General features: G+C 39.4%; 1 protein-coding gene across 2 annotated transcripts; it reads left to right on the plus strand.

Annotated features, from left to right (window-relative positions):
- Nucleotides 1-1,209: 1,209 nt before the first annotated feature.
- Nucleotides 1,210-22,114, plus strand: dyrk2 (dual-specificity tyrosine-(Y)-phosphorylation regulated kinase 2). Of its 2 annotated transcripts, none has more exons than XM_056367754.1 (7): nt 1,210-1,393; nt 9,517-9,620; nt 13,146-13,488; nt 13,682-13,845; nt 14,069-14,458; nt 14,555-14,645; nt 15,290-22,114. In XM_056367754.1, exons 1-7 carry the CDS (start codon nt 1,354-1,356, stop codon nt 15,934-15,936), a joined length of 1,779 nt encoding a protein of 592 aa, XP_056223729.1. In that variant the 5' UTR covers nt 1,210-1,353; the 3' UTR covers nt 15,937-22,114. The 2 variants fall into 2 exon arrangements, with proteins under 2 accessions (XP_056223729.1, XP_056223730.1); XM_056367755.1 differs by having other exon boundaries at nt 1,350-1,436.
- The last annotated feature ends 3,430 nt before the right edge of the window (nt 22,115-25,544 follow it).

The raw sequence follows: 25,544 nt of genomic DNA on the forward strand, positions 1-25,544 counted from the left end.
GGTTGTGTATTCTCTGCTGACACATGGTAACTCTGCTATTATGTGCAAGTGTTACATAAGCACGCTCCTCTCTGTAATTTAACTAAAAGCTGTGAAACCTGAGCCCCCCAGAAGCAACAGCTCTCAGTGTCTCTGATGTAAACGTGTTCTTGGTCTCCAAGCAGCTCGATAAACAATCACGCCGTGTAAAGTGATGATGTCCTCATATGGGAAATGCTGCACCCTGCAACATTTTTAGTTTTTCTGGGACTCGAGGCAGAAAAAAACATCAGTCTTCAGAGGATTCGACTCAGTTTCCCTCCAAACGAGAGGTCCACTGTGGTTTAAACTTCCTCTGGTTCTGAGGCTAGTGTCACTGGTTTAACCTTTACATAGTTGAATGGATAGCGCATTGTGAAGCATCAGTGTTGTTGCTATGGTTACCAGCAGTTTGTACGTTTTTTGGATTGAAAATTTCAGAAAAAGCTCACAAGAAAAACTACAACTTTCAAGGTCAAGACTGAACTCTAAATGCATAATAGTCATTGAAGTTACACATGAAACTTGTTACCACGCTGAAGAATTTATATCAGAGCTGTTGCTTCTAATAAAGTGGCCACTGAGTGTATTTACATATAACTATAGGTATACAGGTATAAGTAGTGATACAATCTACCCCAAATATGAGAAAAAAAATACAGGAGTTAAAAATACATGACATACATACAATTTAATGATAAAAACCGAAAACATAATATTATGATATAGTAAACAAAAGTAGTGTTAGATAATATTAAGCACAATAACTAACATGTTGTAACATAACACTGTGATAAATATAAAAGGACAATATAATGTAATTAAATTTGAATATACACTGCACAATGGTGGTCATGTAAAATACTCTAATACTCTGTAAATTTGTCAATGTCTATTACAGCCTGTGATAATAATAATAATAATGATAATAGTTCTTGTACTGTTTGTGATGTGCTGCATCTAAAGTGGGCCTATTGTCAGTCTGTTAGTAGTATTAACACATCAGCATATTATATATATATATATTATTTAAGAAGGTTTCTAATAATGTTAAAGTGTATGAGGTAAAAACAAAATTTACATTTTAAAAATAGTTTTTATGGTAAAATCGATTGAGTGGAGGAGGAACACAGGAGAAAACTCCAATTAATTACACATTAATTACAGTGAATTTAAGGGTGAAAAAAGAAGGTATATTGTTAGTTATTCCGGAGGGTGAAGGAGTGAAAGGAGGGATTAGAAAGAGGAGGAGTAGGAGGAGGAAGAGGAGGAGCTGCAGATGGAGGAAGAGGAGGCGTCCTGCCCGTCTGTGTCCAGAGGAGAGGAGCGGCCGCCATGTTAACCAAGAAGCCCGGAGCCTCGGTCCTTCCGACGGGTGAGCACAGCCTCTATAGCCGGCCGGAGGGCGCTTGAGCCCGGTCAGTGTGGCGGACACACACCGCCGATTGTATTGTGGTTACCTCGGTTTAATCCAGTGTAAATTACAGTGAAGACAGGAGAGGAAAACACTGAGGGAAGGGCAGGGAGCTGTGCTAGCTAACTAACAGGCAGGAACAGAAACTCGTCTTTCTTTCTCTTGTTTATTAAATTAACTGTAATGTCATAAACGAGAAGGAGACGGAGGAGTAGCTGTGGCACGGCTGTAGAAACTAACGAGATAAAAATAAATACATAAATAAATAAATAAAAAGCTGCTCCAGACGTCTTCTTTTCCCTGCCCGTCTGTCAGGTTTATTTTTAGCTAGCTAACCAACAGACAGATGCAGGTTTCCCGGTGTGTTTCCCTGCTGTTTACGGCCACTTTATCGCCGATGTCGACCGTTACTAACGGCTGTCTCGTGCCGTGTACAGAAAATCTCTCGTTGTCCTTTAGCTTCCTGTGTGTTTATTAGACATGGTTTTTGGTGGTGTTTAGTGTGTGTGTGTGTGTGTGTGTGTGTGTGTGTGTGTGTGTGTGTGTGTGTGTGTGTGTGTCGGTTGCTGGGTAATTTTTGGCCTCCAGCTCGGCAGACAGAAATAAAGCTTCGGTTCAGTTCAGTCAGAGGTCAGTTGGTGTTTTAGCCTTTTCCCCCCAGTTGTTAGCTTTGGAAATACACAACTGTCAGACTCTTTATATCTCTATTAGCTCGACTATCACACGTTAATGCTATTATGAGCTGTTACAGGTATTATTACACGTTTATACTCCTGTTAAAGTGGTTGCTATAGTGATTGTTGTACAGCTTATTACATGCTAATATCTCATTTTATACTGTTAGCAGCCATTTACTTTGCTATCTACTATCTAACTTACTATTGTGGTGGTGGTTATTTACAGAATGTTATAATAATTTATTATCGTCTAAATGTAAATATACTGACATGATATATTGGTGGGCTGATATTACTAGATGTTATTATCATATTGATACTGGCAATATTTTTTATGATTTAAAAACACCTACCAGGTTTCAAACCAAATCTTATGTAAATTTTAACAAATGTTTGAGAAAGTTGTCAAAGAAAATGATAATCGATGCTCATTTCCATCCATTACTTTTGTGCAAATATTAGGTGTTGGTTTGTGGTGGTGAACACTCGGATGTACCAGTTGGGTGCAGCAGGATGATGTAATTAAAAGGGCTCAAACGATTGTGGAAAACATGATGGAAATAAGGCATTTCTGTTTGTTTCGTGTATTCATGTGAGGACAGTGACAGTGTTATTGTCACTCTACACTAATCTGATGTTTTCAAAGCTTTCACATGCTTCATGATTAATTTGCTGCATCTGTTTTCATTGCCCTTTGTGTTTATACAAGCCAAGCTTTGTTAAGAACTTGTTTGTGTCCACTACACTACTAACAGGAAGCATTATAGTTGTTGTTTTAACTCATATTATCTTTTGAGTCAGTCGTAAGACAAACCACCATCAGGTGGCCGACTAACCTGGCCACGATCCAGATTCTCAATCCTGTAGGGTTATCTTTAGGAACCTGGATGTGTCAGTTCCTCAGGTGTTAACTTCATTACAGGAACAATCTTGAAAATACAAACTAACCCAACTGGATGGCTGTGTGTGTTAGTTAAGCTTTTTTAAAATATTTTTGTTAGGGACATTTTATAAAGGAACAACAGGAACTCCGACCGGCGATGTTAGAGCACAGAGGGAGGGCTGAACTGGGGACGTTATGATTATGTGGTATTGATTTTAACTCTCTCAGCCAGAAAGATTCCCTGTCTTAGCAGCTTTATAGGTTTATAAGGGTTAGGGTTAGTCAGCTGCACGTCAATTAACTAATAACATGAGTTATTCTGACACAGAGTGCTAACTCACTGTTAGCCCCGAAAAGCTAATACCAATGTATATCTAGTTTTTGGACATTAATAGTAGCAGTAGCTATTCTAATGTAAACACCAATGGCCCACTGTTAGCCTGACAGCTAATGTATATCTAGCTTTTGGACATAAATAGTAGTAGCAGTTATTCTAATGTAAACACCGCCGGCCCACTGTCAGCTTGTTTGGTAATATCAGTGTTACTGATCCTTAAGTACCCTTGTGGTTATTCATCAAGTATTTGCACAGCTTTTTCAGTGTGTTGACATAAATGTAGTTACATGAATGTAAACACAGGCAGCTAATCTGTTATATAATGTTAATTATATATATCAGTATTTATTCTAATGCTAATAGTACAGACTACTCCTCCAGATTTTAAGGTCGTCATGTGATCAGTTTCAGCTCATCTACCCCGTTTTGTATTGTCCGTGATGCAGTTTAGAGATTGACTGTGTTTCAGTGTTTGCCTGCTCACAGCTGGACATAATATCAGATGGTAGATTTCTGAGCAGGTTTCTTAACATTAGTAGTGCAGCTGCCCTGTTTATCTTTCATCTCTCTCTCTAACCACACGTTTTATAACCAGTTCATTATTGGTTTTAATTTGTAGTCAGTGTGGTGACTGTGCTTTCAGTTTTGCTCCATTTTGTGCCCCAGTTTCATTTCCCACACCTACACTGTGAACTATCTGACGATTATCATTTTCATCATTGATTAATCAAGAAAGATGAATAGATTAATGTTTTGTCTATAACATGACACAAAATGGTGAAAAATGCTCATTATAGTTTGTCACAGCTCCAGATGTCGTCTTCATGTCTTATAGGGTTCATATCTGACACTTTTCCTGTTTTATTTTGAAATTTTGACATCCATAAGAAGATATATTGGTTTTAAGAACCAAAAAACATCTCAGTGTAGTTTTACATCTCCTCTCTCAGGCTTCTCTCTGGTGCTCTAGTAACAACAGGTCGGTGAGCCAATCAGAAGAGAGGAGGCTGTGAGAGACTCCTCTGATTGGCTGACTGTTTTCTGAGTGATGTAATAAAAATATAGCAGATTTCAGGTAAAACACTTAAAGAAACCAAATCTTGCAAGGTTGGATAGTGGGTCCAGGTGGGCGGGACTCGGGGCATAGCTGAGGGAGGTTGTAACATCACAAAGTTCCAGAAGTCCTGACGGCTCAGTTTCTGAATACAGGCTGTGTGCATTTCTCTGTGGACTGAAGCTTTGACACTTTCACAGTATTAATATAGAACCTAGACCTGATCTATAATCAAACAACACATGGACGGAGACCTTTAGACTGGATGGACCTTTAAACCCAGAGATTCAGTCCATTGTCATCATATTTGAGAAGCTGAAACCAGAAGATGTTTCAGATGTTTGAATATAACTAAAATATTCTTTCATCAGAATATTTGCAGATTTCTGTCGATCAATTAATCGGCTGATTGTTGCAGGTTAGAGCTTTGTTGAGTTTAGTAAAGACGCCACACTCCTAAAATGTTGTTTGAAGTAGAAACTGTGCTGGTGATTCATCTATAGTGGCCAGTGAGGGACAGAAAGAAAATGTCAGCAGGTTGAAATGATAAGAGGAGGCATTTTGTGTTTGCACCTTCCTCGTCTGTGATTTCCTGCTCTCTCTCCCTCCCTCTCTCCCTCCCTCTCTCTCTCTCTCGGTGCTGCACGCGTGCGGTCACGTTGCCGCAGGTTCTCCCCACCCGTCCTGTCGAGCAGCATGCCGACCATGCTCTGCGGCGCTCTGGCATTTCCAGAACTCAGTGTCGAGTTCACATTCGGCTCGCCGCTGTTCCACTCTGTTAGGGTGCATGTGTCAGGCTCACAGTGAGGAATACTGTACATGCTCTCCAGTGTAGATCCCCCCTCTTACATTATCAGTATGTGCTGCAGAGGCACAGCACAGTATCGTCACACGCTGAGGAGGTGGAGGCCCCGTGGAGATGATGAAGGGCCTCTGGGAAACAGTTTGAATTAGAGCCTGGGGGATACTCGAGGGATTTTACCTTTATAACAGAACAATAATGTTACTCTTATTTTAGGTTGGTGACGAATTTTTTTCACAGTACAGAGAAACACTGACATGTTTGTCAGTGCTGAGTCAGTATCAGCTGATCATAATGACTGAGCTCTAGTTTGTGTGTTTGTTGTTTTTAGGGTTAGGGTTGGACAATGTGACAGTATAGACAGTGAGATCATGCAAATTTGAGATTTTGTTTTAAAATTTACTGCATTTAATCTGTTTAGTATCTCCTGTTGTATTGTGTGTTAGTGTTGAATAAAGTTAAATTCCTTGTAAATTCATGAGAAAAAGTGCTTCATCACAGTTTGGGATTTTTGGATTTTCATGCTGATGAGAAGTAAAATTTTACTTTGATCTGTTCAGTATTTCATCAGCACACCGAGGTAGAAACAGACGTAGTTTGTTTTGATTTGATCAGTTTCTGTTTGTAGAAGATTTGATACGTTGTGATACAGATATTATAAATTGATTAACGAGTTGTTTCAGCATCATATAGTGCACTCCTCATCACTGTAATGTTGCATATGTGCAGCTTGTAAAAGGCTGAGGCTGCAACTCAATAAAATTTTCATCATCTTACAATTACTCGTTTTAGTTACTTGATTAAAAGTTTCGCCAATAAACATCTGAAAACAGTAAAAAAAAAAAAAAATAAAGACCAGTTTTAATTTCCCAGAGCTTGTGACGTCCTCAGATCGTCAACATTCAACTGACTGAAAACAGAAAATCCAAACATGTCACAGGCCTGAGACAGAATCGATCAATCAGTTATCAATACCAAATAATATAAAACACACACAGATCTCTTTTTATCAGTTACTGAACTGATAGTTTGAGCAGCAGCAAGAGGAGGATTCAGGATCACAACTGATGAAGACTTGATTCTGTATATTGATCCTAAAATCAGAGTATATAGTGATATTGATCGCTGAAGTGAAGATGCATTAGGCTGCATTAGTGCTGTGTGTGCAGGTTTGATGCAGGTTTCAGTCCGAGTGTGTTGAGTGCTGATCAGCAGCCTCACAGTGACGGTGTGTGTACTGTGTGTGCGTCGTTGTGCGTCTGAGTCGTCCTCATTAGCAGGATTACACTGAGCGTTCAGATTAAAGGCAGAGGCCATCTGTCTGTTCAACCTGCTGGGGGCCGGACGGTGGCCTGTGAGGGTCAGCGTCTCAATCAGGGCTTGTCTCCATTCAGTCAAGCTAACGCTTTGATCCGTTTCCATGACTCTCCAGCTGTGGTCCTGATGAGGGAAACCTCACCTTCGAAAACGAACCATTATTTTCATTATTGATTAATCTGCTGGTGATTTTATCAATTAATTGATTAGTTGTTTGGTCTGGAAAAATGCAATAACAAAAAAAACGCCATCAGTTTCTCAGAATATAACAGAATCCTGACACTGGAGCAGTTTTTACTTTACAAATTACTCAAGATTAATCAATTATCAAAATAGTTTGTGATCCATCAACTAAGCAATCAATTGACTGAGTATTCCAAAGGAGGCGAAGCTGCAGAGAGAGAGAGGTGGTGTATTCAGGATTATCAGGCTATATTAAAACCTTCATCCTCCTTAGACTGAATCAACCTGCAGGACCCACTCAGAGTCCAGATCCTGAAGTGATCCGGTCCTGGGTCACTGCGTACAAACATCCATCCAACCAAATGTCTAAAACCCAAAACCAATAATTGTTTTTTAACCTGAGACTGAAACTATTAGAATTAGAATAGTTGCTGATCATTTTTCTGTTGATTGATTAATCACTGCAGCTCCACAACATTGGCTCTTTTAGGCTCTGACCTTGTGGCTGGTAATAAACTAGATCTGCATCACAGTTACGTCCATTGTTGGTTAATCAGACCATCTGTTTTATGGTTTGGTTCTAACAAAATGTTAATGCTGTTTTTTAATCTATCTTTCTCAACCTTTTGTAGATGAAACAGTTAACCGATCAAAGCAGCAGATAATCGATAATGAAAATGATGGCTTAGTTGCAGCACAACAGATGAATTGATTTTGGAATTAAAATAAAAACATTATCACTCGATCAGAACGAGTGGTAGTTTGTGAGATTTAGCTGAATGTGATCAATGTGTTTATGAAGAGAATGAATGGATAAATTTTACTTGAACATCTGTAGAACATCTGTTGTGTATGAGAGAGAAGTAACAGCTCTTTACTTCAGGGTTCATCCAGTTTCATTTAACTTAGAAACACAATTCGGTGTGAATACAGTGCGTTTTCCTGTTAGTAAGTTACAGCACAGTGTGATTTTGTTGTTGGTTGTTACAGCTGTTTGGTATTTGTGTAGCTGCCGCATGTTGTTTTGGCTGTTACGTTTGTGCTACAACACCGTTTGTTGACGCTTTGTTTCGTGGTCGTTTCTCACACTCGTCGTTTGTGTCGTTTTTTATTTTAAAAGAGGATTTCAGAGCGGAGTTTGGTCTCAAAGATTTTAAGAATCATCGGTGTTAATTTCTTTAAAAATCTAAAGAAGGAAATGACATCCACTCCTGATTATCTGAAGTTCCTTCTCCCACTAAGAAAAAGACTGATTTGAGGTTTTTTCTGAAAGAATTAGAGGCTGAGATGATTCACAGTTGCTAAAAATGAAGGAAGAAACTAAAGTAGAGGTTTGTTTAATAAGCTGGAGGTAAAAGCTGCGGACTTCTGCGTTAATAATTGTGATTGTTGTCGTGACCTCTGTTGCTTCAGTAGGCGTTTTCAGGAAAAACCCAACAGACATACGTTGTGTTAAGCCCTGAGTAAATTAGTGGTGGCGTCTGTCTGAGCCGTCTTTGTGTAACATGTTTGCCTCTATCTGTCAGTCTGTATCTATAGATGTTTGTATGTCTCTGAACTCTTCAGTCGCCTTCAGTCATATCTAATCTGAGACTGATTGGCCGCCACTCAGTGAAACCGTCTGAGTCTCCTCTCCTCAGATAACCCACGTACGTTGGAGGGATCCCGACCGCTTTCTAATATTTGAGGAGATTGCCAAGCATGTGTCTGATAGACGAGTTACATAAGCAGCTCTTTTGGTGGTGGTCACGTCATGTGATATTTGGCTGGCTGGAGGGGAGCCAGCAATACATCTTGTACTCTGAAAGTTTGATCCTGTGTCGAGTCTCCTGCCCCAACTGTAACGTCAGCAGCGAGTCAGTGCTCGATGAGGACGGGGCGTTTCTGTGTCTACACCTGTTTAAAGAACAAGATACAACATGTTAAGCAGACGTTGGAAGGTGTGATGGAGCTGGACTCATTAATGATAATGAATATGTGACTCCATAACTTTATATAAGCCATAAGCACAGGGGTGTGTAGAGCTGCTCTAATTGGTCCATCAAAGGATAATTGCTTTATTCTTTTTTATTTAAATGCCAAACATTTCTTGCTTCCTGCTTCTCAGATGTGAGGATTTCTTTGTTGTAAGAGACAGTAAACTGAACATCCAACAAAACAAGATATCTGAAAGAGTTACACTAAAATATATCAGCCATTTCTCACTACTTTCTAATACTTTATGGACAAAACAATTACTGGTTTAAATGTCCATCCAGTCTAAAAGGTCTCTGTCCATGTGTTGTTTGATTATACATCAAGTCTTGGTTTTATATTAATACCGTGAAAGTATCAAAGCCTCAGTCCACAGAGAAATGCACACAGCCTGTATTCAGAAACTGAGCCTTAAAACCAGCCGTCAGGACTTCTGCAACTTTGTGATGTCACAACCTCCCTCAGCTATGCCCCAAGCCCCACCCACCTGGACCCACCATCCAAACCTTGCAGGATTTGGTTTCTCTGAGTGTTTTACCTGAAAACTGCTATATTTTTCTTCAGTCACTCAGAAAACATACAGCCAATCAGAAGAGAGATTCAGAGCCTCCTCTCTTCTGATTGGCTCACAGACCTGTTGTCACTAGAGCACCAGAGAGAAGCCTGAGAGAGGAGAAAACCACAAATATATCTTCCTATCTTCTTGAAACTACGAAACATTTCCAGTTTTTCCAGTTGTAGTGCTACATGAAGGAACTGGAAACGGAGATTAAAGTAAAATCCATCTTGTCATCAAAGTAATCAAAAAATACCCTAAATAGAAATGATGAAACTCATCCTTTTTTGTCTCTTTCCAGGCAAAGTGGGCGAGCCGGTCTACTCTCCTGGTCACAGTGGCTCTCAGACGACGTCGCCCGTCGCCCTGCCGCCGCTTCGGAACAACAACCACAACCCCCTGACGGTACAGACACAAATTTATTATCATCACGAGTTCAGCACACTGCTCATTTACAACTTCCAATTCATCACATTTAAACAGTCATAAGAAAATAAAGTGAGATGCAGTAAATTCTCTTATTGAGTTTGAGCTGATTAACTCTGGTTCAAACATCAGTATCTTTATTACCAGTGTTCATAGAGTAAACTGTGAAAGTGTTTGTTAAGTCTTTGTTCAAATGGTTCATGATCAAACTTCAGACCATGTTTTATTTAAAACTGATGGTTTGGGACATTTTATTAAATAGAAGAATAGTTTTAAAAATATTTATGTTGTCTGAATGTGATAAAACACAGCTATTGTATTGACACTGATGTCAAAAAGCTTTGAGTCCTTTAAGCTGCTTCACTAAGACAGATCTACAGCTCACACAAGATTAAGACACTTTATTATTTACATTTTTTATGCTCCAAATTAACTGCATCAATATTTAGAATTTGTGTGATACTTGAAGATGTATTTTTATCTAAAAATCAGTTTTTAAAAACGTGTGTGTCTGCACATGTAAACAACACATACCAAAACTCCTGCCAGTGTGTCCTGGATCAGCCACTTTTATTTTGGAAGTTTTCAGCAGGTTAATCACTGAAGACATCCACGACCAGCTGATAAACATCAGTGAACTGTTCATCAGTCTTTACCTGACCTGAAAAAAAAGGCTTTGTTCAGTAAATGTTTCCCAGAACATTAAGTTTGATTGTTATGATCAGTGACCAATAATCAATCAATAATAATGATTCATTATAATAATATCTAATCATTATAATTCATTAAACTATTTCTGGGGGTGATCTGTTGATCAGAAAATGCAGAACAATCTGGTCCTGACACCAGCCTGTTGGTATGTCAGATTCAGAAGGCTGCAGTTTGACTAGCGAGTTGCAGTTAGCGTGTTAGCAAAAGATTAGCATGCTGTTAGCTCTGTGAATCAAAGAGCCTGGGCAGCAGTCCTGTGGAACAGTCAGCTGTAGCCACACGGCTAATAATAGCCCTCTGCTCCAAGATGCTTTAAACAGCTGATTGGTTTATAGGCTGGTGTGAAGGACACCACACACACACACACACACACACACACACACACACACACACACACACACACATTGATATCATTGCTGATCATTATATCACTCCAACTATTAGCATTATCAGAGTTCCCAGTAGCCTGTTACAGCAGAGGCTTTTATGAAGTATAATAACTCACTGCAAACAAACCAGAGGCTCCGTATCACTCAGCTAAAACCAGGAGGAGGCACATTTTAAAACCAGATTTTTAAGGTCAGTTTCTTGGGGTAAACTTGAATATCAGTATTTCAAACAGCAGCAGTCGCAGCTGCAGTGGTTGTGTTAATGCTAGAAATAGAAACAGTTGTGGTTGTAGCGTTTTCAATGTAGACTCAGTTTAAAGTTTCCAGCAGCAGACTGATCAGCTGAAGTGATAGGTGCTTGTAAAAACTCATAGGATTCAGATTCGTCTGTCATTGCAACGTGCTGCTCTGGTACGAAGTGATCAATCAATCGTCTGCTGAGCTGAGTCAGACACATATCAGCTGTTATCAGTGTAGTTACTCGAGGTGATGTGTGACCTTTGCTCGTTTTCTCTGAGTGTAATGACCGTAATGTTTTGTTCCATAAGTGTTATTTCCTCCAACATTAAAGCAGGCGGGGTTTGGGTTTTCACTTTTCAAGTGCAACAGCTTGTCTGACCATCACTGATAAGAGGGCTAGATGTATATGCAGGCGTGTGCAACCCATTGGCAACATCTCTGGGTAATGCAGCTGTATGACAGTACACTCGAAAATATACGGACTGTACTGAAGGGAAGACAGTGGGAAAGGTGGGGTCAGGAGAGGTTGTGATGTATGTGGGTTACATTTGAATTAATTCCAACAAGCTAAAAGTTAGTTTGAATTTGAATTCACTGACAGGATTATTTCTTAATAGGAATGAGTTGTTTTGTAATTGAGGCTCTGAGCCTCTCTTCTGATTGGCTGACTGTTTTCTGAGTGATCCAATAAAAATATAGCAGATTTCAGGTAAAACACTCAGAGAAACCAAATCCTGCAAGGTTGGCTGGTGGTGGGTGGGGCTTGGGGCGTGGCTGGAAGCAGTGACTGCTTTGTTGTGACATCACAAAGTTCCAGAAGTCCTTAATATAGAACCTAGACCTGCTTTATAATCAAACTACACATGGACAGAGACCTTTAGACTGGATGGAGCTTTAAGGATTAATTCAGGAAATACTCTTCAGATTGATTGTTAATGAAAATAAGAGATGTTGTCAGGTTAGGGAGGAGTCTACAGAGCCTGACACTTTGTTCTCATATGTCACTGACTACTGACAACACACTCACACCAGCCTGTATGTGTGTGCTACTGTTTTGTTTTCATGTCATGTTTCACTTCCTTATTTTTGTACCTCAATCCCCTCATTGGCAGGATTACAACACACACACACACACACACACACACACACACACACACACACTAGTATGATGCGGTAAACACCAGATCTTTGAATTGAGCCAAATTTGCCACCTTTGTTGTTTGTGTGTGTGTGTTTGTGTGTGTGTACTGAAACCAAATGCACCTCTGTTATCTGAAAGGACCCAGGTGTGCTGGTCTCCAAGGCAACAGGGAGTGACTCACTGAGCAAGAGACAAAGAGACAGAATAATATAGAGAGAGGGGTGTCCATTAATCAGCATTAGGTTGTTAGACTGTTGGAGTAATTCATTACTAATTTGTGGACATCAATTATCCAGATTTTTACCTGATATTCAGTATAGATGGTTTCTAAAGCTTCCTGTGCTGTGTTCAAGAACACCCTGCAATCTGAGACAGTAGCTTAATTAATGTAACAAATGACCACATTCGTGTTCTTCTTTTAATCTTCTAAAAATCATACATTAACGTTAATTGTTTATCTTCTTGACAAACTGTTGCAGCAATTTGGACAAAAGGTTGGAGGGAAAGTGGGAAAAACCTGTAGAATAAAAATCAACAGTAGTTGACAGTAATTGGGTAGTTTTTAAACTCAGACACTGTGGGCATGATTTGTGTTTTTTTCAAAACTGGCACCATTAAAAGTAGCCAAATTAGCTATTAGCAGTTCCTGTTTACAAGAAGCCCATGAATGAACAGAGAACTAACACTGGATTACTGTGATACTGATGTAAATTATCTAGAGGGTGTTTTTTGTTTTTTTTTTTTTTGTTTTTTTAAAGTGGATTTATAGACATTCATTTAATAATGGACAATGGAGATAATTATGTCCTCAAAGAAAAATATGTTTATAGTGTCTGTGTTTTCAGATTTGAAAGAGTTAGGACTCTTTAAGAGTTTGATTTTGAAGCAATTTGTGGCAACCAGATGCCAATTAGCTTTATTGCCTCCACGAGCCAATGCTGCTGCAAATGCTAACTGTGTTGAGGAGCAATACTGTGTTCCAGACGAGGCCTCGGCTGATCTGATGCTTCTGTTTCCTTTCAGGGAGGCTCTAAAGCCACCATGTCGGAGGCCGTCCAGCTGTCATCACAGTCGCAGGTCCACATCACCCAGCTGTATGAAGAGAACACCAACAAGCGTCCGGTCCTGACCTCCCAGCCCAACGGTCTGGCTCCGCTCACCTCCACCCGGCCGGGGCTGCCGCTGCCCGACCGACAGACCTCGGCCTCAGAACCCGCTCACCACTGCCGCCAGAGCAGCGCCACTTCCAACAAGTCGATGGACAGCAAGCCAAAGCCCAACCCCCTGTCCCCGGAGCAGGCCATGAAGCAGTTCATGTCCAAAATGTCCTCATTTGAACACCACGAAGTTTTCAACTACCCAGAGGGTGAGTGGGTTCAGTCAGTCCTTCTAAAGATGCATCAAAAATTCATAAAAATTAAATCTTATCTTTTTCCAGCTTTGTAATTATCTGTAATCAGTCAGGTTCAACACTAACTCTACAGCCAAAATAATAAATTATGATCATTAAATTTGATTGGCAGGAATGGGAATGAGAACATTTCTTCTTTTCCCTGCAGTGTACTTTGTGGGTCCAAATGCGAAGAAGAGGTCAGGGGTCATAGGCGGAGCCAACAACGGTGGCTATGATGATGATCAAGGATCCTACATCCACGTCCCACATGACCATATTGCCTACCGCTATGAAGTCTTGAAGGTCATCGGTAAAGGCAGCTTTGGACAGGTACGATCACTGCTGCTGCTCCAGCTAATGAAACAACTGGTGATTAGAAGCACTGTCACTAATAGAAGAGGACAAACCGTCTGCAGACCAAAAATCTGGCTGCTCAACATGAATTTATTTCCTTGGTTGAAGCAAAACAAGTTACCTAATTACCTAATTGTTTCTTCTCTGGTCGAATGGATTTAAGATTCATGAGAGCACCATGTTTCTTCTCCCCCTGCAGGTGGTGAAGGCCTTCGACCACAAATCTCAGGCCCACGTGGCTCTGAAGATGGTCCGCAACGAGAAGCGCTTCCACAGGCAGGCGGCGGAGGAGATCCGCATCCTGGAGCACCTGAGGAAGCAGGACAAGGACTCGAGCATGAACGTAATCCACATGCTGGAGAACTTCTCCTTCCGTAACCACATCTGCATGACCTTTGAGCTACTCAGCATGAACCTTTACGAGCTCATCAAGAAGAACAAGTTCCAGGGCTTCAGCCTCCCGCTGGTCAGGAAGTTCGCCCACTCCATCCTGCAGTGTCTGGACTCGCTGCACAAGAACCGCATCATCCACTGCGACCTCAAGCCCGAGAACATTTTACTCAAGCAGCAGGGACGCAGCGGCATCAAGGTACAATAGAAAAAATGATGTGTTCCCACATTAGCCATTAAAGGCACAATCATTCATCTATAAAACATTCTCTAATCTGTCTATCTCTGTCTCTAGGTCATAGATTTTGGTTCTAGCTGTTATGAACATCAAAGAGTTTACACCTACATCCAGTCCAGGTTCTACCGAGCACCCGAGGTCATTCTAGGTAAGAAGAAAGAAAATGAAAGAAGCTGGACTTTCAGATTTTCACTTCCTGTTTGTTTTGACCTCTGGTTTCAGTTCATTTCAGCAATGAAAAGCAACTTGCAGAGACTACACACTTGCAAAAAATTATTATATTACACTATCAGCATGTGGTAATTAAGTTGAGAAGTTCACTACAATACATAAGGGTAGGTAAAGGTCGCCTTCCTACCTTCAAAGCAGTTTGACTGTACAAAAATGTACTCAATTCTTTCAGAGGGTCCAAGGATCTAAAATAATTTGCATTTAATTTAGGTAGACCACCTCTAAAAGAATGTGGGTGTTTAAGGATCATTGCAAGAAACAACCAAAATCATATTGTCCTTGATCACTGGCTAGTTTTAGTTTTCTGACACCAGCTCTCAAATCATGGATGTCTATGTCCATCAAAGCAGCGACAGTACCAGTAACTACACTAACCAGTAATCTTTAGTGACAGGAAACTTAAGGTGACTACATGTATGTAATTTTTATAGAACCACTTTGAATCCAATGGCTACCGGGAAGGTAAAAACTCATCTGTCATTCCGAGAGTTGAAAATGATCAGTGGGAATGGAAAGTATTCAAACCTTGAATCCTGATTTCGATTGGTTTACCTCCTCCAGGCTCCAGGTATGGAATGCCTATCGACATGTGGTCCCTGGGCTGCATCCTGGCTGAGCTGCTGACCGGTTATCCACTGTTACCGGGTGAAGATGAAGCTGACCAGCTGGCCTGCATCATCGAACTACTGGGCATGCCCAGCCAGAAGCTCCTCGACGCCTCCAAACGAGCCAAGAACTTTGTGTCATCCAAAGGCTATCCACGGTACTGCACCGTCACCACTCTGTCTGATGGCACCACTGTACTGAACGGTGGTCGATCACGGCGGGGGAAGGTACGCGGCCCACCGGGTAGCAAAGACTGGAGCGTAGCACTAAAGGGCTGCGACGACCCACTTTTCCTGGACTTCCTCAAACAGTGTCTGGAGTGGGACCCGGCGCTCAGGATTACACCCAGCCAGGCACTGCGCCACCCGTGGCTGAGGAGACGACTTCCCAAGCCGCCAGCAGGAACCACCACGGAGAAGACCTCGTCATCCAAACGGGGCACCACCACCTCTGACGGTGCCATCACCTCCATCTCCAAGCTCGCCACCACCTCCTCAACCACCACATCCTCCTCCTCCAAAACCAGGACTAACTTGGCGGCGATCACTGACGCCAATGGAAACATCCAGCCTAGGACTGTTCTGCCCAAACTGGTCAGCTGAGAGTGAACGCACCCCATTCGCTGTGGCGGGAGGTGAAAGCTGAGCTCACAAGCAGCTGCGAGCAACAAGCTGGAACTGAATAAAACTGGTTTGTCCAGTTTTGAAGAGCGTTTGATTTTTTCACACTGGTTTTCACAGCGTTGTTGGGGTGCGTTCAGGACTAAAACAGTTGTGGAAGTTTTGTGTTGGGTTGCTAAAATGCAGAATGGCTAGGCTGGGATGTAAACTGAAACTTGACTGATAAACTGGGGTGCGTTCTCAGTCTTGTCTGAAAAAACAATTAGTTGTTTTACATCGTGAGCAGCGGGACGTGTTGGAAATGATTGCGGGGCTGCTCAGACAATCAAAACACACCACACCACTCTGTAGCTCCAAACACACAAACACAACACACTCAGAAAAACATGGTGCTGACGGAGGGAACAAGGCTTTTTGATAATTTTTTTTTTTTTTTTTTAGCACAGAATCTATTTAGCTGAGCTAATAGTCGAATAATCGATCGGACACCAAAAACAACATATATTGATTTTAGTCTTACAAGGTCATATCTGGCAGACAATAATAGGGCCTCTTAAATGTGGTTAAACTGACTAATAGTGTCAGATATATCTTTATAAAACTAAGACTACAACTGAAAAATGCAATTATTAGCATGCTAGTCTTTGTTTCATATCGCTATGAAATAACAAATTTTGTGTTTTATTTCAGTTTGGGGAACATTGGTGAGCATTTGTCATTATTTCTGACTCAAGTGACGACACAAAAAAGATCCTATCAACCCTAACTGAACCATCTACCTGTTAGCTGGCTAACTTTCCTAGCTAGCTGTTGTTTTACTGTGTGTTACTTTGCTAGCGTTGTGCCTGTCAGCTAGCTAACTGTTAACTGACACTGGTTTGTCGTTAGACAGCTATATGTTTGTGTTTAGCTGTCACATTCTAACTCTTTATGCTAGCAGTTAGCCTAGCAAACTTTAAAATCAGTCAGCTAGCTATAGCTGGCTCACTATTTGCCTTTTTTGGCAGTCTGGTGGCTAGCCTTAGCCTCTTTTAGCCATAGCCTGTTAGCTCTCCACTGCCCAGCCTTACAAAGCACAGACAGAATGACAACATGTTTTTTAACTTCTCAGATTTAGATTTTTTTAAGTGTTTTAACTAGTGAAGTTAGAGACAGAGAACAGAGAAAGGAGAAAAAGACCAGAAAAGAAAAAGGTCTTTGGGTTAGCCAGCACCATTTTGTTCCCTATTTAATCAACCAGATGTGATTATTAATGATACAAAATGGCTGCTGAAAGAGCTGTGAAGAGAAAGAAGAAAGTAGACTGAAGGTGGTTTTATGGACAAGTTATAAATCATTTTAAACTCAAAGGGCTCTGATATTAAAAAAATAGGAGTGTTATAAACCAAAGTCTTGTTTATGAGCAAAGAAACATGAAACAGTGGCTGCAGACTAGCATTTATTTAATATAGTTTATATTTGGTCAGCCAACATTAAAAGACAAGATTAAAAAGCTGTCTAGTCGCCTGGATAACATGGATTACAAATTTTCCAACATACTTTGCCACTGACAGACTACTCCTGAATTTTAGTAACATTTTGAAGGACTATAAGTCAGAAGTAGCCATTTTAACTTATTCCAGATATGAGGGCAAAATCATTTCAGCGTGCTGACCAAATTCCAAGCATCAGGAAAAGACTCAGCTGCACAGAAATCACATGACACCAAAATATCTTCCATAATGTAACAGCATACAGTGGTGTTTGTTTAGATGACTGTTAAGTTGGAGTTTGGAGGGACAGCAAAGACAGCAGAGAGAGCTGAATGTTTATCCCCTCTGGCTGTTTGGAAAACAAAGCATCTCCAAGGATTTCACAGCTTTAAATCCTCAATTAAAATAAGAGAGAGTCTGTCCTAAGCCTGAAAGATTGGAGAGCCTGTATGTCTGGGATAACCAGGACATTTTATGATAGTTCTTAAACTTTTATGTAACTGAAGCTCAGCAGCAGCAGTTATAGTCTGACGGTACCCTGCATATAGGCCCCGTACAGAGAAATGTGAGTCATATTTTAGGACTGCACACTCTTAACACTGTGTTACTGTGCTGCTCGTCTGAATAGGTCAGCTGGTTATATAGAGATATATCCTTCTGGTCTCAGCATGTAGGTGTTAACGCTGCAGCAGTCAACCAAGACTTTAATTCCTATACTTATCAAGTGCTTCATTAAGACTTGACTCCAAGTGAGGGTGAAGATTAACACAAGAAATTGTGATGAAGTCTGGAATAAAAAGAGGAAGAGTCACTTCAGCTGACTCAGTAACTAACACAGTGATAGTGCTGGGTTAAAGATAGCTTCCGTTTTAATTCAGGGTTTCCGTAAAAGTAATGAGAATACTTATTCTTCTCTTTTATCACAAATAATACCACCATTTAAAAGGGTTCCAGTCACACCAGTATGTTTGGCATGAATTGTAATCACTTGAGATACATGTGCAGTTGTGGTGTAGGTGTCTCCTCCCTGCAGATCCTGTTTTCTATGACAGATTAATTAGTCATGTAATACACTCTGTACCACTGTTTCACCTGTGGCAGAAAAACAAACACAACTAAAACCCCCATAGGTCACGCTGGGCCCCTTGCTAACACTCTTACTAGTTTAACAACATTAAGGCTGCAAACAACCAATCATATGACTGGGTATCTCTGGGAGTGGAAGTCAGTGAGCAGGACTAGTGTTTGTCAATATTGGATATTTATATGACTTATTGCATCAATTTAATTAAGAACTTGATTTGTTAGCTTCTTAATTCACTATTAATTGACCAAAAACAGGCGTAGCACTCTGGTTATTGTATCCATTAACTGTATACTTCCAATGTATTATATCATGATATAAATTGATGATATGAAACAGTTATAAACAAATTTATATTTATAGAGGACTCTACACTCTATGCCTCTATCTGGTGTGACTGGACCTAAATACTATTGAATAATATTGATTTATACTACAGCTGATCTATAAGTTTGAAGTAACACAGCAGCAATATAGCACAAGGCTGCAACAAAGTATGAGCTGAAATAATGAAATAAACAGATCCAAAACATACAAATGAGCAGTTAAAATAATGAGTAAATGAGCAGCAAACCGACTGGTAATATATTGATCAAAGTTCAGTATTGATTAATGGATCTATCAATGTGATTGGGGCAGGGATGGGAGGGGCGTTAGAAGATGCTTCTTATTTATTTACTACACTTTAATATTTATTAATCTAATCTACATATTTACTATGATGTGCAGTTCATACCGTATACTTGAATGTGTGTGTGTGTCGGGTGTATGTAGCAGCGTGTGTGCAATGTCGACGTTACGAGAGGTTTTTCTTAAAGCTTGTTCCCTCACACAAACACACATATATCTATATGAACACACAACCGTATCTGAACGCACTCTGAAAACCGGGTCACACTGGGACAAGGATGAAGAGGAGGAGGAGAAGGAGGAGGAAGATCCCAGGGTTGGTCGTGTGCGCCGTTGGCCCGGCAACTGTGTTGTAATGTAGCACACAAGAAGTGGACAACAGTGACGTGAAGCACAGAAGGAACTTCTAATGTAAAACACAGACACTACCTGCTCCGCCCATCTCAGGGGGAAGCTCCGCCCCCTCTTGAAGGAGGAGGAGGAGGAAGTGGGGGGCGGTCCTCTTTGATGTTTTTGTTTGTTTTCTAAAGATTTGATTGGTTGGTTGGTTGTTTGTGTTTTTTTAATTTTTTATGTTTTTTAGTGAGAAGGAGTGCTGAGAGTCGTAACTTTGTGCCTTCAGTATCATAGCCATGTCACGCCCACACAACACACACACACTCTCACACACACACACACACACACACACACATTTATTGTGGTGATGTCATGGCAATCACTCATTTTGGTGCAACTCACAATGTTATCTTGAAGCCTCAAGTTACCCCAGGGAGCTCCACCAATCAGATGCGTTTAATCGTATTTGATTAACAATACTTTATTATTATATATCAGAGCTGAAAGTTGCTTCAAATACCGATATGGCCCAGATGAAGCACCACATAGGCATCACATTAAATAATAATACATTTTATTTATAGGCGACTTTCAAGGACACCTTACAACACTCAGTAAAAGATAAAATGCAAGTACATGGCATAAAATCCAAAATTAAAATAAATATAATTGCATAAAAGTAAATATGATAAAATAATGACTCAGAAGAAGTGCTCAACGAAAAAGAACAACATAAATTCCCTTTGGCATTTTTACTTTTTCTATTTCTGTCAGCTAATCAATTAATTGGCGAACTGTTGCAGCTCTAGCAATGTTCACAATAATACGTCATATTTATTCAAAAGTTGATTAAGACGATGCCAACACTTTTCTGTTGATAGAGGATGAGTCGAGTGGCCACAACTTAGGAAGTTGGACACTCAACCATCCCAATTGACTTGAATGCAGCAAAAGTAGCTAATGCTAAATGGTGGAGTCATTTATGGAAGCCCATTTCTGCCCAGACAGGAAAACAATTAATGAAGGATGCAGATAAAAATACAATATAAATCGAAATTACTACAAGTTAGCATAACATATTAAGTTGTAATTATGAGAAATTTTGACGTAGTGAATCTCATTTTGATGAATTGATGAGTCAAAAATTTGACCAATTCTGAGACATAATGCATCAAAATTTTGATTTGCTGACTCAGTTTAAGAATTTTATATTGCGTTATCTTTCATAATGTGTTATTTTGACTTGTAATAAGTCATAATTTTGAAGTCATGACTATAAATTCTATCTTATAATTTTTCCTTTCTATCTCATAATTTTGACTAAGAATCTCAACATTTATCAACTTAAAGACAGTCTAGATTTTTATTTTATCATCTAATTTATGTCATTTTCTATTTAGAAATTCTAAATATTGACTTGGTATTATTGTTGTCATGCCTCACAATTAATCTATTTTGAAAATTTGGGGGCTTAAATAGAATTAATTTCTATTTCCAGAGCCAGTAAAGCAGGCCAATGCACCAACCACAGACTGTAGCTTTAAACTGACTAACAATGACATCTTCATGTGTTTGTGTGTGTGTTTTGGGGTGACAGGGGGTGGGGTGGGGTGGGGGGTGGGGGGGTGTAACATGGCTGCACAATGTACAGACACATATCAGCCAACTGTCGCCAACTGACGACAGTTAGGCTAAGCTAACACTAGCCGACTGCTAGCGTCTAGCCGCTAGCTGCTGCACTGATGTTTATATTCTCTACAGTGAAGCTAGCACTAGCCTACTGCTAACTGACTGCTAGTAGCACATAGCAAGTTTTTACCTGCTAGCTACAGTCGCGTTGAGCTCCTCACAAGTGTGCTTGATCAGGCTGTAAGCATTAGCATTAATGTGGTTTTAAAGAATTTTTTCATGTTGGTACCTCAGATTGCTCAGTTATCATTATTATTATGATTATTACTGTTGTCATTGTTGTGACTAACACCCAGGGCATTTGGTTGAATCTACCAAAGTGCATTCCTTTACAAAGCTAGCTTAGAGCTAGTCGCTCAAACAGACAGACAGGTATAGGTAGGAAGTACAACAGAAAGTAAGCGAATAGAGAGGCAATCAGAGGAGAAGCAGCTGCTGCCTTTCAGATGATGAGGAGGGAAGAAAAACATGAAGGTGTTATGTTTTTGTTTTTTAAAAAAAATATTAACAGACTGCAGTCACACAGGAACGTGAAGTCTGGTTCATCTGACCTCTTGGTAGGATGTGTGAAAGCAGCTGTAGCCTAGCTAGCCTGCTACCCTGCTAGCCAGTTAGCCTACTAGCTCGTTAGCCATTTAGATTATATCAGGAGGTCACAGCAGCCAGAGGTTAGCCACTGTTAGTGTGAAGGTGCGCTATTAATCTGTGATGTTTGCCAGCTGCATTTTATTGTGGATTTTATCTGTAAATAATGTGGAAAAATGTTTGAATAATAATTTTTTTTTGGGTTGAATGCGCTGCTGTGCCACGCCGCAGCGTTTTACAATGTACTGTATCTACTGTACAGAACACAGAAGTTGACACTTTTCTAGTGAGCCTTTGTTAAATTTTATTGTGGTGGAAAAATTGTTATTATTATTATTATTATTAATAAAACAGTTTTATTGTTCATCTTTATCTATTATTCTTTCAGTAAATCAGTGTGTAAATGAGGTACAAGTTGACAGTGGAAACAAGTTGTTTAGAATTTGAAATATGGTATGTTTAGATTTTTTTTTTTAAATCAAAATCCTATTGTTATTTGATTATATGGATTTTATGATAGCATTTTTTAGTTGTCAAGTCAAGTCTGCTTTTTATCTGCCAAGCTAACAAGGCATTTTTAGCTAACAAGCTAATGTAGCTATGTTATCATGTTAGCTGGGTGGCTTTTCACATAATTATTAGCTAAAATGTTATGTTACATTACATTAGCACACTTACATGACTGTAGTTAGTACTTATGATAGCCAGTTAACGTTGCAGTAAATGAGAGGAACATATTAAAGAAAAAAATTAGATACTTTTCTCATAACAAGAACTAGGTAAAGTGAAAAAAATTTACTTCCCCTTATTTTGAGATGGAAGAAATAATTACAGGTAAATGCGTCATATCTGTGTGATGTGTGTAAAATGTGTGCTAATGCCACATTCATGTCATATTGTTTTTAATGTAAATTTGTAAATAGCATCAAATTTCAATTTTTGTTCCATAGTATGACTTTTACAAATATATTTTTTCTTGTTCATTTTTAATTGGGGGAAAACACCATGTTTTATAGCTACATTACAATGTTTTAGCGTACAAGCTAATGTAACTGTTAACTGAAAATGTTACATTAGCTTACAATAGCTAACAGGTGTTACTTTAGTTCAAGCCATATGAAATAGTTTCTGCGAACACCAGGGTTTAAAAAATGACAAAACAGAAAAACTCTGACATGTAACTGCATCAAAGATCTGAGTTAAAAATCTTACTTTCTTTTTGCTAGCAAAAACAAAAGGAGAGGGAATGTTATTAAAAACATTTTTTAAGGCTATATTTAATCACAAGACCCTTTCTCATAATAATTACCCATATGTTTATTGCAATATAGATTAATACATTCTATAAACAAGTTCATTTTTACAAAATTTAAATTCTGCAATTAACAATGCTATAAATTTAGCTACATGCCTGATGATGCATCTTTCAATATGTCTGCCATTTTTCAGCTTTATTCCTCATCACGCAAAGAGGATGACATTTCATTAATGTTTCTTAGTTCAACTCCAGTCCTAATTATGACTGGGAAAGTCACATCACGTTCCAATATTAGGTAATACTAGCTAATACAATCTGCAAAATGTAGTTAACATTTGTGTCTTTCTTTCAATTTTGTTAACAGTGATTCTCTCCTTCCACCGTTCCCAGGTAGAAATACATCAAATTCCATCAAACATCCGAGAGTTGAACTCGGCTCTTAGGATGCTGGAGGATGAGAATGGCGTCATCATGACAATAAAAGTTGGTAATGAATGCGGTGTCGTCAAGGAGGAGGATGCGACATCACAATTCTGTGACAAGGGAGGCAGGAAACCGCGAGGCTCGTTGTCATGACAACACGCACACGTGTACACACACTGTAATTAGCACTGTTTACATTAGCACACACGAGAAGGTGATGCATCCGACACTAATGAACGCACACATACACAGGAAGTAAAAATAATCTTTATTTAAAAGAATTTCAGTCATGCAGCTCAACAAGTCTCTCAACCACTTGTTAAAGATGTTAACCCTTAACTCCACCACTGTGATTCAAACTAAATCATCAGGACAAATATTGACTGATTGGATCATTAGTGGTGGATGAAGTATTCAGACCTTTAAGTAAAAGTACCAGGACCACACTGTAAAAATTTACAAATAATCAATGGAGAGGAATATGTGTGTTTATGTTATTTTTTATACACTGTTAAGTTGTTTAATGTTTTACAGTGCATCCTATTTTAAAAGATTCATATGTTTTCTATGTAAAATTTTAAGTTATAAAAGCTGTTGGGTAAATACAGTAAAAAGTGCAATATTTCTAAAGGTAAGTGGAAACAAAGTGGCACAAAATGAGAATAATGATGTACAGATACCTCAGATTTGTACATAAATACATTACTTGAGTTAATGTACTTAGTTACTTTCCACAGCTAGCGCCACCACGAAGTTCACATTTGTGGTTTAGAGTAAAACAGCTCAACAACTATTGGATGGATCTACTTATATTTTGGTTTATGACCAAATACATGCTAAAATAACCTCAGCTGTAGTTTTTGTTTACTGCTAATTAGCATGCTAACACGCTAAACTAAAGTGACTGATGAAAGCATGAATATTTACCAGAAAGTCTACAGAGTGCTGAGCATTACAGAGGTGTTAACACTCACACACACACTGACCTCATGTGCTAGTGTCAGCTCCCATTGCTGTCTTTACATAGAGATGTCAGTCTGTCAGTACACACACACACACACACACACACACACACACACACACACAACATGCTCTCATACATGTGCATTTTCTCTTTCATACTCTCTCTCCCACCTTTGACAAGTTAATTAGTTCGCCATGGTAACGAGGAGCAGCCATGTGATTGGAGCAGCTGTGTTCCATATTAGGCAGGTGCGTAGCTTAGCAGGAAGGACACAACTGCTAATTATAGAGGCTAGCATGAGGCTAACGGGTGCTAACTGCAGGAGCAGCTGCTGCCTGGCTCAAGGGCAGGACAGAGAGAGTGAAGTTAAAACGAATTTAAATATTCACCTATTTAATGAGGAACTCGTCATCAGTGTGAAAAAACACAAGCCGTAAAATGTCATGATTGGCTCAGGAAGAGAACTCATAACCCTGACGATGTCATAGTGATGTCATTAGGGTTATCTTGGCTTGCATTACAAATTGGAGGTGTGGAGGTTGAAAGATGGCTAAGGTAGCAAAACTAGAAATTACACTAAACTGCAACAACAAATACGTTTTGTAGGAAACAGAGTCAGAGTCAGACCAGAGACCAGGTTCACATCCAGAGACTGGTCTGTGGTTTAGGTAACAGAAGCACTTTATATAGGATTAGGGTAAGATGGTGCTTTTGTTTAAATGTGAATAAACAGGCTGTGTCTGAACTTTTTCAGAACAATAAATAACCAAATTATAAATAAAAACAATCAAATTAAGATCATAATAACAGGAACTGAGGAAACGCTGAAGACTGGAAAGCTGGAACTGGAAAGGTAACGATAAAATACTAAACTACTAAAACAGAGGAGATGTATTCAAGCATAAAACCAGAAAAGGTAGGATATTAAGAATCAATTAAAAATTAAGACAAAATAATAAGTGTTTGGAAGTGAGTAAAACCAGAAATAAAATAAATAAAAGGATGGTATTAATCGGAAAACAATTCAGAAAATAATCAAAATAAAAGGATATACCAGTGAAACAGCTTAAAATATATAAATAAACAGAAAAATAAATAAATAGAGTAAAAAATCATCTCTAGACAAAACAGTTCAGTGACAAATGTTTC

Source organism: Seriola aureovittata, chromosome 22, assembly GCF_021018895.1.
Source record: "Seriola aureovittata isolate HTS-2021-v1 ecotype China chromosome 22, ASM2101889v1, whole genome shotgun sequence".
NCBI lineage: Eukaryota > Metazoa > Chordata > Actinopteri > Carangiformes > Carangidae > Seriola > Seriola aureovittata.

Bases quoted from the DNA above. Each gene is read 5' to 3' on its own strand.
- dyrk2 (XM_056367754.1), top strand. From the start codon at position 1,354: ATGTTAACCAAGAAGCCCGGAGCCTCGGTCCTTCCGACGG. The intron at 14,459-14,554 runs GTACAATAGAAA...CTCTGTCTCTAG, and splicing joins AGGGACGCAGCGGCATCAAG to GTCATAGATTTTGGTTCTAG. The intron at 14,646-15,289 runs GTAAGAAGAAAG...TACCTCCTCCAG, and splicing joins AGCACCCGAGGTCATTCTAG to GCTCCAGGTATGGAATGCCT.